Consider the following 15,130-nt stretch of genomic DNA (forward strand, 5'->3'; position numbering starts at 1 on the left):
CTCTCTCTCTCTCTCTCTCTCTCTCTCTCTCTCTTTCTCTCTCTCTCTCTCCCCCCAGTCTACCAGCTTCCTATCAGCTTGTCTCTGGCAATGTTCACTTCATTCCTTTCTTTCACCTTCTATTTAATTTTTTTAGTCTTACGGCACCTTCTCTGTTTTGGTTCTAGCTGGATGCAGAATGCGGTTTCCTGCTCACTGACCTATGATGACAATAATACGGAATAGGTTGCCTTACCTCCTATTCTCTCATTGTCAGTGTCGGTATGCTGCACACTGATGTTACAATACAATCTATTCTAACCTTGACATAACACTCCTGAGCAGAGAAGAATTTTTGCAAAAAATGTATTCAATACTATCGTTAGCTTTTTCGCTACATGAGATCCAAGGAACAAAATAAACATCAGCATGGTTGTACAACTGTACTACAGGTGAACATTTGAACAGATTTACCCATTAGAAAACTAAACGTGTTTCAACGGTAATAACGGTAATTGTTTCGGAGACCCCCAGTTTACCTTTCTGATTCCATACAACATTGTTTGCTAACCCAAAAAGTAAGCACTCGCATCTGTGAATTTAAAATGTGGACTCATACCGAATGTCATCATTGCGTTCACTGCTGTGTATTCGGGTTGATTTTCTTCAGATAATCATGGCTAGTGTTCCAGTGACCTGTAATCAGTCCACCATGTTGTGTGTATCCATATTTGGGGCTTCGGAAACCAGTGAACATTCATTCCACCCAGTCTGCCCCAGGACTTCTCGATTGATTACATTTCTCCATCATACTCATTTTTTTTTATTTTTTAAAACTCCACTTCACTTCACATGATACGTAATATTTCGATAACATTATTTTCTAATGCTCCAAAAACAACTTCCCCAGTCTGCAGCTTGAATAAATAAAAATCCTCACCACTATTTGTGGAAATACAGTAGTAGCTCCCAGATAGTGATATTTATTTATTTTTCTTAAGGAAGAATTTCTGGCGCAATTCTTGTAGTGATTCTAATCATATTGGGCCTGCGTACCGAGAGAAATGGTCGATGAGTATATCAGCTACTGTTGGTATGAATCATTTCCCCCCCCTATTGTGCAGCAGCATCACTTGTAATTCAATCAGATCACTTCTTTGGTACCATCTTCTTCTCCATGCTGCCAATTAGAAGACATTTTTTTGCTCTCAACAATCTTCCTCCACTTGTAGTTGTTTGGCAACAAAAGAAGCAGAGAGGGGACTTCAAAAGAAGCATTTATTTATCTTATCCACGCAAAACACACTCACACACACACACACACACACACACACGCGCGCGCACACAAACAGCTTTCATCAAGGCACAGAGTGATACTTCAGAGGTATTGGGGGTGCAAGATGAGAGCTCAAAGGGGTCTGATGGTTCTGGATTTGAGTGCTATAACAACACCCAGAGGAATGATTAATAATGGTTCTGTGTCTCTCGTGTAACTACAGTTGTGGTCTAAAAACGTGCCACAGAGCAGTTGTAGGACTTGACTCGAGTTGCCATTTTTAAGACTTGTGACGGGCTTGCCAAAAACAGAAAAGACTTGACTTGGACTTGTGGTATCCAAGATCTATCGATCTATCGTGGCACAGTGAGCAACTGGTTAGCACGTCCGCCACACAGTACAGAGGTCGTGGGTTTGAATCCGGCCTCCCCTGTGTGGAGTTTACATGTTCTCCCCGTGCCTGCGTGGGTTTTTTCCGGGTACTCCGGTTGCCTCCCACATTCCAAAAATATGCATGGTAGGTGAATTGAATGCTCTTAATTGTCTCTACGTGTGACTGTGTGTGTGAATGGCTGTTTGTGCGCCCTGTGATTAGATATCATGAAATGGAAACAGAATTTGGGGGCTGGAAAATTTGAATTGCATTGCGTTCATTTCAAGTCACCTCGTTATACAAATGGTTTCAGTTACAAATGGGGTAATGGAACGAATTAAATTCAAAACTTGGGGTACTGCCGTATTTCAATATTGATCATCATAATAACACTCACACCCATATAAAATTTTATTCAAAATATTTTAAATGAATAAATTATTACCTCTCGGACATTATCATTTAATTGGGAGCTTTTTTTTCGTGATTGACATCTGGACTTGCGCAATTAGTTTCACAGGTTTTACACAGAAGATTTAGTTTTAGTTCAGTAAAAGTTAAGTCAAAATTTGACACGATCAGTGAAACTGCTGAGACACAATCCATCATCAGGTGGTATTTTATTTTTTGGCAGACAAGCGAGAATGAACTGTTTCCCAGCAAAAAATCCATTATTTTCTCAATTTCGTCCTGATCTTGTAAAAAAGGGTTTGGAGATTGTATCGCTTTGGATAAATTCACGCGAGACCTCAGTTGACAGATTGATGACACCCTGTCACTGTGCGGCAAGATTATGCTTCGTTTAAGTCATCTACATTCGAGACAACGCACATGAGAAAATGGCAGTCAGCTGACAAATTGTTCTATCGAATGTGCTGCATTAAATTGTAGGCTGACACTAATACGAAAACACTGGATGCTACGACATTGGCTTTGCCATATTGTATGGATAAAAGTGCAAGGACATGGAAGAATAATCAGTTTTTCCAAGTTACCCAAATGGTGTTTGATGAGGTTAAGGTCAGGAGTCAGGACTCTTAATTTCCTTCACATCACATTCATTTAAGTGTATGAACATTGCGTCTACACTGAGAACAAAAAATGCAAATTTGCTATTTCAGTTGCTGTGTTTTTTGGGGTTTTTTTTTGCCACCATATATTTAATGCTTTCCTTTGTTTCCCTTGTTACACGTTCCTGTTTCCAAAATCTTACGTCTTACTATCCAACCCACCAAGCATCAGATCAGGGCTTTTTTTTTTTGTGTGTGTCTGGCTGCTCTCATCTTCTGGTGAATATTTAATCTGCTGTTAAATAACACATCATCAAAGAATCACTGCCTTTGTAATACACTTAGCCACATTGTGCATTCCATTGCTTGTATTGCAAATGTGGTCAACTTGTGTTGTCCTTCTGGGCGAGAAATGAGCTCAGAAAAACACTTGAGATATCTTTTGAAGGTATCAGGGTGTGCCAGATGCTTCTTTGCTCTTTGGGGGAAAAAAGGTGATATATCTTACTCATAGATAACAAGTACTCAAAGGTGTGCTTCATGTGTCACATGTGCAACCATGGGCAAGCGAGTGGGACGTTATGTACAAGAGGCTGTTGAGAGATGATCAAAAGTTTTTTTTCCAACATATTTTTTTTGTTATGTTCTTGTACTTGGTGGGTGGGCACAAAATACTGATTTTACTTACCTATAGGATCACAAAAATGACATGATGGTAATTATATTTTATTATCAAAATGTGTCTTTTATACCATAAATTTATGTGCGGGAGGAGAGCAGTTTGTGCAACGCAGTTGCTTACCTTAAATGAGTGGTCCCCAACCTCCGGGCCGCGGACCGGTACCGGTGCGTGGGTCATTTGGTACCGGGCCGCAGAGAAAGAATAAATAGCTTACATGACTTCCGTTTTATTCATTTCGGAATCTAAAAGATGTTTTATTTTGAAAAATTACCGGATTCTCTGTTACAACCGTCTACAGTATGTCACTCTTGACGCAGGTCAAGGCGCGCTTCTCAGTCACGTGACTGCTAAAATGAAACCCAGGAGCTAGCAAAATGAGTAAAAAAACAAACGTCTTTGGAATGTTTCTTTGGGAAGGGGAACATCACATCATATTATTTTGTTGTCTTTATCCGGTCTTAAAGGCCGGGCCCTGAAAATATTGTCTGACATCAAACCGGTCTGTGGGGCAAAAAAGGTTGGGGACCGCTGACTTAAATGACTAGGTATGTCCACGTAGATTTGGGAAATGACAACAGCAGTAGATGAAATACAACATCAGAAAAACTAATTGTACACGTATTTTTTGCCGCAGAACTAGTGGACCTGTTGCACTGCCAAAGTCCACCTGTGGAATATTTACATTGTTCATGTTGCACAATGCAGAAATGAGCCAAACGAAGTCCTGGATGTGGAAATCCGATTTAACGTTCAAGTTAAAGTTTGACAACCTAGAATATAATATAATATCCGTGTCGTCTTTTTGACCCGTAAAAATTGCATTTTGAATAGTTGGAACTTTTATTCAAGATATCTGTAAACAAAATTGTGAGCAGTCAAAACAACAAATAGAGATGCTTAAAATTCACTTTTGACTACATGGTAAGGGTGGTCATCTACAAGCATACTCAAAATTATTTTCCATTTAAAATTCAGAGCAGCCGACAACAATCGACCGCTGTCTCACATGTTGTAACCACGCAGTGATTGAATGATGCAAAATTCTTTATCCATCCATCTATCCTCCATCTGTGGTCACCTGTCGACCACCACGATGCGTCACGCTACTTGAATCCCACTTCACGGTGGAGGCAACTCTTCATTAGGACTTGATAGCGGCTAAAAAAAGGTTTGGGAGGCAGGAACGAGGAGTGACACATTAACAATGCATCGTTCATCAATTAGTAAGTGACTCCAGCGAATGTGTGAGACAAATATTAATATCCAAAGTCGAGCTGTGTTGACAGTCTCATATAGGCCATCATGTTTCTCTCTACATTGATGCCACCTCGTAATTCTCTCTCTCTATTTTGCTCACTTTGACCGACCCACTCTTGCCTCTTTTCATCCATTTCATTGCCTCTGCCAAGGAGATGCTCATTGCCTTGGGCTTCTTTCTGGATTTCTTTGGATGAAAAAGACATTGTTCACTTCTTTGAGGAAAATAATTTTGGAAAAGACCTTGCTGTACAATGGTTTTATATCATATAATGTTTAGTTGGTGTCAGGGCATGACATCTCAACAGCTGCCTCACATTTTTGTGGTTTGAAAAACAGCTCCGGCCTTCCAGCGCGGAGTTTGCATGTTCACTCCATCCTTTGCGTGGTTTTCTCCAGATATTGTCTTCTTCCCACATAACAAAACATAGGCGAGTTTAAGACTCGAACCTGTCCCAGGATGCGAATGCTAATTTTGAACGGTTGTGTGTCTCCCATTATCCCAACACTTTCAAACGCTTATATCTGCATGAAGGAACAGAACTTTCACTTTCCCCCTGCTTCAGATTTTTTTCATACGTTGCATTCAACCCTCCCAACGTCGCTCTCTCTCCCAGTCCAGCCTTTAACTCCGGCTCTCCACATCTTCCAAATCCTTTCTTCCTACCTCCTTCCTTCAACCCACTTCACCCGGATCGCCCGCCGGATTGGTCGACTACTCCTCATGCCCGTGGAATTCTTCTTCTCGTTATCCGCTTCCGTATGTGTCGTTAAAAATAAGTTAGCATATTATGCTTGAGTAGAATTAGGTCACGTCGACAGTCAGGCAGACGGATGAATTTGGGCCTCACGACCTTCCGTGCTACATCGCCTCGTCTTGCCTCCGAAATATAAAGCGCCTCTTACTGCGCTCTCTTCTTCCCTCCCTGTCATCCTCAGGTTACATTCCCGTTGGCCTGAGCTGCCTCCGCTCCGCTCTCTATCACGACATACTCGTGGAAAATGGAAGAATTATTCCAGGCTTCTCCTCCTCATACTCGTGCTATTCCAGCTAGCTTGACCGGAATCACCATATGTTCCACCTAAGGAGGTTTAGGTGGCATATGGCTCAGTGCTCACGTACGCAAAGTAAAAGAAGTCGAACCTTTTGCTGTAGGTTTTAGTCTCTTCACCAGCTGTTACCGTGCCCTGTCTGTCCACCTGCCCCGTTTTTCGCTCACATCATTGGTTTCTTGCCATAACAGATGCTGCGAGACACCCAGAGGTTGGTGGGGAGGATGTGGGAAGGCCGGCGAGCAAATCGGAAACGATCCTGATTCTTATCGTGTGTTGTTTTCGACCTGTCTCTCCTGTGTTCTCTTAATTTGAAAGTTGATACTGAATGCCAAAGACAGGGCCCACAGGAACATGTCACGTGATCTTGAGATGAAAATGTTGTTCATAAGAAAATAATTGAAAGTTACAAATCAGACAACCGGATATGAGTCGTCGTATTGATTCAGCATTGGAAAAACAAGAATCTCAAGATAAACCTGATTTATCTCACTATTTTCAACTAATGCACAACATATAAAAGATATTCATTCTATTTTAAGTCTCTTTAAATTGATTTTAATTAAAAAAAAAACACTCTCTTATCTCCAGCAGGTTCAGAGTGCATTGGCTCGGCTTCTCGCAGACTCAAATAGACAATAATTTGAACATCATTACGTTGGCCTCTGGCTAGTTTTAGAATCGATTTTAAGATTTTAAAGCACACACTGGTAATATTAATCTGGCTCCAAATTGCGTATCCATTTTTGTAACCCTTTATGTGCCCCCCTGCACCTGCAGATCCTCCGTTGAGGTGGTGCGGATTGTGCGACAAAACACTTTGTAAACGTGTTTTAATCATGTTAAGATGATGATGATGATTTTCATGCCATCGTTGCATAGAGCAGAATAACATAACAAACTCTTCCATGACTCATTAAGCCCCGTAAAAGGAACCCCGACTGTCATGCCGTATTTGCTCTGTATAATATAATTTCCAGTTTATGACATTTTGTAGAATGTTAATTTGCACTTACATTGCCACCATTGTCTATATTGCGATGGATTCTGGGTAGTGACCTAACATGGTTGCACAAACTTGTTATGAGTGGTTGCAGCGGTCTGTTAGCAGCAATGGGCTCCTCTGTTCAGCCTTTTCAATCGGAACCAGATCAGCAGTCAAGGACATGAGGAAAGTGAACAAGAAACCCGAGATGCAAATGTAGATCACGGACGTGAGAAAGCTAGAGTCATTTTATTATTGTCATATAATTGTGAACTTAGGTCAGCCATATTGTGTGGCGCGGTCAAAGATGATGGTGCGGCATGGGTACGAAACCAATCAGAAACTAAGCCATCTTTGGTGCTGTGCTCCTTAATATGCATTGACATGACGAGGCAGACTAAGGTACAGTTGCAAAATGCAAAGAAAAAAAACAGTGGTTGTGACACTGAAGTTTATGTTCAACTTGAGAGGGATATTCTGAAATTTTAGTTGACTTTTTAGTTGAATATAACTTTTACTGTCACCTTTGCGATTCTGCTGCACTCAAAATAGTTTGCTTGGTACACCGTTTTCATATTCATATTTGATTACGTCGGGATTGACTGCAATTACTTCAATAAATCCTGAAAAATACTGCACTTTTTTCCTGCATATCAACTTTGTTTTTAAGCTTACATGTATTCATGATCAAAGCCACATATTTGTGAAACTTTTTCCCATTGTACAGTTTGGGTTCGCTAACGCCCACCCCTTGTTCTCTTCTCATTTCACTCTCAACCATCTACAAAAAAAAAAAAAAAAGATCTAAGTCATTCTCATCTCTTTGACGCTCTTTTCATCCTGGAGAAAAAAACTACAGAGTTGCTGTTGAAGTCAAAATCACGTTTGGATGTAATGCTGATGATGTAGCTTCATCCAAAATGTTCTTACAAGCTTAGTTTTAAAGGAAAAGAACAAGAAGTTGACATTTTTTATAAAGAGATGATCTGACATGGCCTCATATGCCATGATGGACCAGCCAGGACACAGAGGACTCATTTCTCTATTTGCAACTTAGGTCTTTTCTCCATCGAGGAGAAAAGATTGACAGAGGAGCGAGGCGATCCCATTTTTTTCTGAAATGGGATCGAAATTTGATGAGATCATTTCACGGAAATAGCAACTCAAGATAACCATTGTCACAAATCAACAATTTCCGTGGTGCAATTATTACTGTCACCACAAATCTCTACGTTTCGTGTGTAATGACCATAGTTTCCGCACTATAAGGTGCACCTAAAAGCATTAAATTTTCTCAAAAGCCGACAGTGAGCCTTATAATCCGATGCGCCTTATATATGAATCAATATTCTAATTTATTGGATGTAGTGTTTTAAATGTTCTGTAAAGCGCTTTGTTACAGCTGCAACAGTTGTGAAAGCTCCATATCAAAGAAGCTGTATTGTATTGTATTCTGTTTAGCGTAGCTCCATCTAGTGAATGCATAAGGCAACCGCAGCCACGATTGTATATCTTCTGTTCTATACGCCTTACAATGCGGTGCGCCCTATATATGAAAACCGTTTTAAAATAGGCCATTCATTGAAAGTGTGACATATACTCGGTGCCTTATAGTGCGGAAAATACGGTACATGAAACTCACATATATTGTAATGAGCGCTGTTACTCTAAACAACTTTGCAGATGTAGAGACGATGGTGCCCAAAGTGCTTTACAAAACTGATGTCCACATTTGCATGTTTGTACCTCTACTGGACAAAGAAATTACAAAATTGCCCATGATTAAAAAAAAAAAAACAAAAGCAAAAAAATACAACTTCACTCAGGTAGTCATAAATTTCTCCATTGATTAAACACCAACAAAGTAGGTCAAAGAAACTATAGTAGGTACACATAACAGTCTACAGTATTTAGAAGTGTGACTGGAAAAATGTCAATCATAAACAAGTTTAGCAACACCAATAATGCGTGTAAGCATTGATCTTGACAGAGTGTGTCCGAAATGAGCATATTGTGAAATGACGATTTGGCAAAAAAGACTTGTTCTGGAAAAGACTTCTTGACGCTTTATGCAAAATATGACAGGTAAGAGAGGATTGTTTTTATTCATGACTGTTTGCTTGGTCCTTGCCAGTCACCTTGACCCATTTTGGGACAAATCCTCTCGTGACGTCTTGGTGAGCAGCCAAAATAATGTTCTTATGTACTGCATAAATTGGCGACGTTACAAATTGAATATCACGTTACAGTGAATACACAGTACACCTTTTTCACAACCTCTAAACATTTATAGAATGTGACGATTTTTTTTGTAATTTTGCGTGTCCATGTGTATAATGCTTTCTCATGATTTTTTTTTTCTGCAAAAAACAAATGTGTTATTGTCGAAGAATTACGGTAGCTAAATTTGCAAACAGTTATCAAGCAGGGGTTCACTATACACTCAAAATGTTATCCAAAAACCTGCTGTGCTCTTAAAATTATGATGCAATTAAACAAACATTCAAACGCAGGCAAAACAATCTCCTCACGGCTTTAAATCGTAAATCGTCCTTATGGGTGTAGTGCGGATGTTTGTGCTTGTTTTTGTGTTTTGACTTCATGAATAAGCACATAAACAGAAACTTTGACCGAAAGCACAAATAAGGTTACGAAGGGGAGTCCTTTCATGTATGACGGTCGTTTACTGGTCAGGTCGAATGTTAAATCAGTGCAGCAGGCATGTTTTGATATCCAGAGCCCCGATTGAGCTATCATGAAAGAGGACTCATGGGAGTTAGATGGAGGTCATGACACGAACTGTTTAGATCACTTCACTCTCAATACGAAGAGTTGTTGTTGTTGATGTCTGTATGCTGCTGTGAAGGAATCTCTGGATGGGATGAACACCCTCAACATTAAAAAAAAAATCTTTTTGTTTTCTTTCTTCCTTTCCTATGTTAGCCTTTCCTTTCCTGCCATGAGAGCAGAGCAAGTGCCAAAGCGTCTCAGCGGCCTCTTGTGAACGAAGAAAAATGAAACGGAGCTCATCTGCATGCATGAGCAGACGCGAGCAGTAACCACGCATATCAATCACATTCCGCGTAGCTCCGCCTTCCAACGGATTCATGACCCTCCGCGGGGATTCCTCCACAGAAACACTGACGCATGCATTCGGATACACGCGACACACAAATACGCACGATAACAGCCACTCTGACACGCCCATCTCCACCGCCGCTCTGTCGAGCACTTTTTAAGCAACCCTCCAGTGTCATCGTTCGTTTTTGAGAGAGATGTCCTGTCACCTGTACACAAAAAAAACAAACATGGCAGTCTGTGAGGACTCAATTAATCAGAGTGACTACTTGCAGATAAATTATGTTCCACATGTGACTAATGTGCATTGAATGTTTTCAACCATGTGGCGGCAACACATTCAATCAGCGTCCCAGGGGACTTTTTTTTTCTTTTTAATCGATGGATCATCACAGTTGGATGGATTCCTGCTTGAGCAGCACCTTCTGAAGACTGAAAGTCGTGTTTCATGCTAACTCAATTGATGCAAGTCTGAACAGCACAGAACACCTCACCGGTGCAAGCGGGAAGAGATTTTGCAGCGTTTTCACAAGAGGGACCTTTGCTTAATGTAGTCCTCACAATGTGACAGCACTACATAAGATTCGGTCCCAGTTCAGACTGTCAGACACACATTTCTTAACCACTCACCCATATTCTGCAGCACTTGTCTTCATTTGCCACTCACCAGCTACCTTTGGTAAGAGGTGGAGTACATGCCTGGGTTGTTGCCAGTCACTTGCAGGGCAACAAATCTTTGTTTCAAACTATAAACAGTTGGGTCTATAAAAAAAATATATATATTTACACCCAAAAGGGACCGATTTGCTACTCGGGTCAATTTGACCCACCTTTCGTAAAACAGCCCCGAAAATTGGGTCAAATTGACCCAGGTTGAGAATCAGTCCCTTTTTGACCCAACTGTTTTTAGAGTTTGGGGATAATTGTCGCACATGTTAGTTAATATTCAAGTACTTTGGATCTTTTCTGTTTGTTCTCCTCATGCTTGCATTTTTTTCTGGACAGTCTTGTTTCCTCCCAAAATCCGAAAATAGGCATTTTCTGTGCATTGAAGACTCTAAAACACTAAAGCAGGGGTCAAGTTAAGTTGATCTACTTATTTATCAAAATGCAAGCTATATTTTTTTTTTTTTTACCAGTCATCTCACTCTACTGTACACTGCAAAACTGACTATTCTCACAGCAAGCATCCAGCTACTTCCTTTGAACCCTTTCATGTCTGCCATCCCTTTAAAACCGTTCATACTCCCACCCCAGTCATCAAGGTAACTGTCTCTGGTGAATGTTTCTCCCTTTGGGGGTCAACACAAACAGTCTGTTCATTAAATATATGCGCAATATGTGTTGGTGTACCTGGCATTACGGTATGAACCCAAATTGCACTTTTTTTTTTTTTTTTTTTGGCTTTACTTTACTCCCCCCTTGAATGTTTTCAACCATGTGGCGGCAACACATTCAATCAGCGTCCCAGGGGACTTTTTTTTTTCTTTTTAATCGATGGATCATCACAGTTGGATGGATTCCTGCTTGAGCAGCACCTTCTGAAGACTGAAAGTCGTGTTTCATGCTAACTCAATTGATGCAAGTCTGAACAGCACAGAACACCTCACCGGTGCAAGCGGGAAGAGATTTTGCAGCGTTTTCACAAGAGGGACCTTTGCTTAATGTAGTCCTCACAATGTGACAGCACTACATAAGATTCGGTCCCAGTTCAGACTGTCAGACACACATTTCTTAACCACTCACCCATATTCTGTAGCACTTGTCTTCATTTGCCACTCGCCAGCTACCTTTGGTAAGAGGTGGAGTACATGCTGGGGTTGTTGCCAGTCACTTGCAGGGCAAATTTTTGGTTCAAACTATAAACAGTTGGGTCTATAAAAAATATATATTTACACCCAAAAGGGACCGATTTGCTAATCGGGTCAATTTGACCCATATTTCACAAACAGCCCTGAAAGTCGGGTCAAATTGACCCGCATTGAGAATCAGTTTCTTTTTGACCCAACTGTTTTTAGAGTTTGGGGATAATTGTAGCGCATGTTAGTTAATATTCAAGTACTTTGGATCTTTTCTGTTTGTTCTCCTAATGCTTGCATTTTTTTCTGGACAGTCGAGTTTCTAAAACACTAAAGCAGGGGTCAAGTTAAGTTGATCTACTTATTTATCAAAATGCAAGCTATATTTTTTTTTTTTTTACCAGTCATCTCACTCTACTGTACACTGCAAAACTGACTATTCTCACAGCAAGCATCCAGCTACTTCCTTTGAACCCTTTCATGTCTGCCATCCCTTTAAAACCGTTCATACTCCCACCCCAGTCATCAAGGTAACTGTCTCTGGTGAATGTTTCTCCCTTTGGGGGTCAACACAAACAGTCTGTTCATTAAATATATGCGCAATATGTGTTGGTGTACCTGGCATTACGGTATGAACCCAAATTGCACTTTTTTTTTTTTTTTTTTTGGCTTTACTTTACTCCCCCCTATTTTTTTTTTACCAGTCATCTCACTCTACTGTACACTGCAAAACTGACTATTCTCACAGCAAGCATCCAGCTACTTCCTTTGAACCCTTTCATGTCTGCCATCCCTTTAAAACCGTTCATACTCCCACCCCAGTCATCAAGGTAACTGTCTCTGGTGAATGTTTCTCCCTTTGGGGGTCAACACAAACAGTCTGTTCATTAAATATATGCGCAATATGTGTTGGTGTACCTGGCATTACGGTATGAACCCAAATTGCCCTTTTTTTTTTTTTTTTTTTTTGGCCTTAACTTACTCGCACTGCACTGAATAAATTCACCCAGGGATACATCGTCCAGACAGGGAGCTGCAGGTACACTTCCAAATGATGATCAGTCATGGTGGAATGGTACTTGGACTGAATGTTTTTAAGAGTGCCCGAAAATGCCACTTAACCTTCTTCGGTGTACCAAATGTACATCAGAGGTGTAACACAAGGTTCTCTTGATTTGCCTGCACCTTTCAGTCAGAACTTACCGAAGCTCGTGTAGTGCAGTGATTTTTTTTCCCCCCACCTATCCCTCTTTCTTCATCATCCCTCTGTCTTGCGTTTCTTTCCCTCCCGCTCCATCTTCCGCGTATCTGTCTCTCTGCCGTCATTCCTTTTCCCGATCAGACAACCGAAGCTGCCAAGCCGTCGGAGGCGGGAGCAGACAGAGGAGCCAGTCCATCTAACCTCCCTCTCTGGAGAGGCAAACTAATGCAGACACGCCAATCAGTTTCAAGCAGACAATTATTCACCATTCATATCAGCTCGCCGTCTTCTGAACTTATTCCCACACTGGTCCAAGATCAAGCACACAAGGCTCTTTCAATCGTGTGATCCTTTGGATGCTTGGACTTGAAGTTCTGCGAACATGATAATGTGTACACAGGGCATACAAAGCTGTTGCTACTGCAACATTATGAACATTGACACTGCACTTAAATATCGGAAAGAAAGTACCGTACTTTAACAATAATTCAATGAAATTGTATTGCATATAAATACCGTATTTTTCTGCACTATAAGGCACTTCGGAGACTAAGCCGCACCAAGCAATGAATGGCCTATTTTAAAATAGTTTTCATATTTAGGGTGTATTGCATTATAAGGCTGTGGGATAAAAGTACAATAGTGGACAATACAATACAATACAATACAGCTTTATTCATATCGAGCGTTCACAACCTCGGCAGCTGTAAGAAAGCGCTTTACAGAACATTTAGTATTCTACGTCCAAGAAATCAGAATATTGATCCATATATAAGGTGCACCTTATAGCGTGGAAAATACGGTTTGTAACCAAATTATTTTGGGCAAATATTCATTTCTCACATTGAACGTAAAGTTAAATACAACTGAACTGTATGAAGGCAATGATTCTTACTAGAGGGTGCCCACGTACCACACTTTGAGAATCAATGGTGTAGAATGGCTGTTCTTAAACACACTCTTGAATGCACAATACACACAAACAATTTAATTGTGGAAGTTCCATCATGACTACATGATCTTCCAAGCAATTATTTTGTACTATTAAATTCTTACAAGACACATTCGTGATTATAAGGGCATAGAATCAAGAGGATTTTGTCTAGACTTTTGTTTCGACTGTTTCCCATTTAGAAAATCAGATACATGAAGTTGAATCTTAAACTTGAGATGAGCCGCGGCATTATACCTGATGTGAGCTGCACTTGTAAGGTGAACAGGCCGCCCACTCGCTTGCTGTCTGTTGAGTGATAACAGTTGTTGAGCACGGTGAGGATTTGTTCTCCGCGTGAATCGATTCTAATCACATCATTGTGCTGTCCCGACTCCCACGACTCTCCCGGGGGTTTAACGCTCCTCTCTGGCCTTTTTCCCTCCTCGCCCGCTGTTTTGCTCTGTCTACCCCCCCCCACCCCCCCTTTACTCCTCTCTTCTGTCTCCCCTCGTCACAGTGGGGTGAGGACAGTTGATGTTAATTGCTCGCAAGCCAGGGCTCTTCATAGGTCACTGGGAGCCTTTGGGGGATACATTAGTAATGAAGTCGATTCCAAAATCACCCTGTGCAGTACGGTATGTGTTGCATAGCAGCATTGCGGGGAGAAAGGAAAAGATTTCAGCATTCAGTACTGTGTAATGTTATGATGTATAATACCTGTATACTGTATGTAAACAAATGGGTTTCTTTTTGGAAGCAGGTAAATGTCAGACAATAATTGTAATTTTGCACATTATTTAGTAATTCAAAACATATGGAGCCATACTCGTGTTATACAAAATGCCATGCTGTTCTAAGATTAAAACTACTTGGCAAAATCCTTTCCATGATGGAATGTCTATTTCATTACCACGGTGATGCCAAATCACCTACTTTGTCCATTGTGAGACTAATAAAGGTTTTCTTATCTTATCTTATCTATCTATCTTATCTTACTTTGGTGTTCTGCTGTATATTAGAGGTGGTCAGTTCTTCACACTGACACAGCTGCTCATGGCCCAAAAGTTAATAATCAGAGCTGGACACAAAATTACTAGTTGTTCCTTATTTCTACTTCAAAAATAATCTGCCTTTGTGTCTTTCCATTGTTTTTTTTGTGTATTTTCTATGTGTGACGTATTGATAAAGCGCCAGTGTTCAGATAACGTTCTTGACCTTTTCGCGGTTCAGAGATCTTACTGATTACATAATATGCTTTTCCTCCCCCTTCTTCCTATGGTCTGTCTGTCTCACCACCCGTGCACGCACCAAAGCTCCTGCCAACGCCCAGATTGTGCACTCGGGTGCCGCGTGCAACGTCAAGGACGATAACATCAGTGAGAGGATCTACACTATCAAAGAAGGAGACACGCTTGTGCTTCAGTGCATCGTGAAAGGGCACCCGAGACCACAGGTGAGTTGCGTCTGAGTTGCATCTGCTGCTTGTTTTCAAGTTTTTATTTT

The 15,130-nt window shown here is 40.8% G+C and overlaps 1 protein-coding gene across 4 annotated transcripts in view; it reads left to right on the forward strand.

The window, feature by feature from the left end:
* mdga1 (MAM domain containing glycosylphosphatidylinositol anchor 1) overlaps positions 1 to 15,130 on the forward strand; it is a 165,525-nt gene that overhangs the window by 47,549 nt on the left and 102,846 nt on the right. For all 4 annotated transcript variants that reach the window (XM_019891665.1, XM_019891672.1, XM_019891647.1 and 1 more), the window contains one exon: positions 14,941 to 15,080. In XM_019891665.1, coding sequence (XP_019747224.1) covers positions 14,941 to 15,080 — 140 coding nt within the window. The remainder of the gene's footprint in view (positions 1 to 14,940; positions 15,081 to 15,130) is intronic.

Source organism: Hippocampus comes, unplaced genomic scaffold (genome assembly GCF_001891065.2).
Source record: "Hippocampus comes isolate QL1 unplaced genomic scaffold, H_comes_QL1_v1.1 scaffold275, whole genome shotgun sequence".
In the NCBI taxonomy this organism is placed as follows: Eukaryota; Metazoa; Chordata; class Actinopteri; order Syngnathiformes; family Syngnathidae; genus Hippocampus; species Hippocampus comes.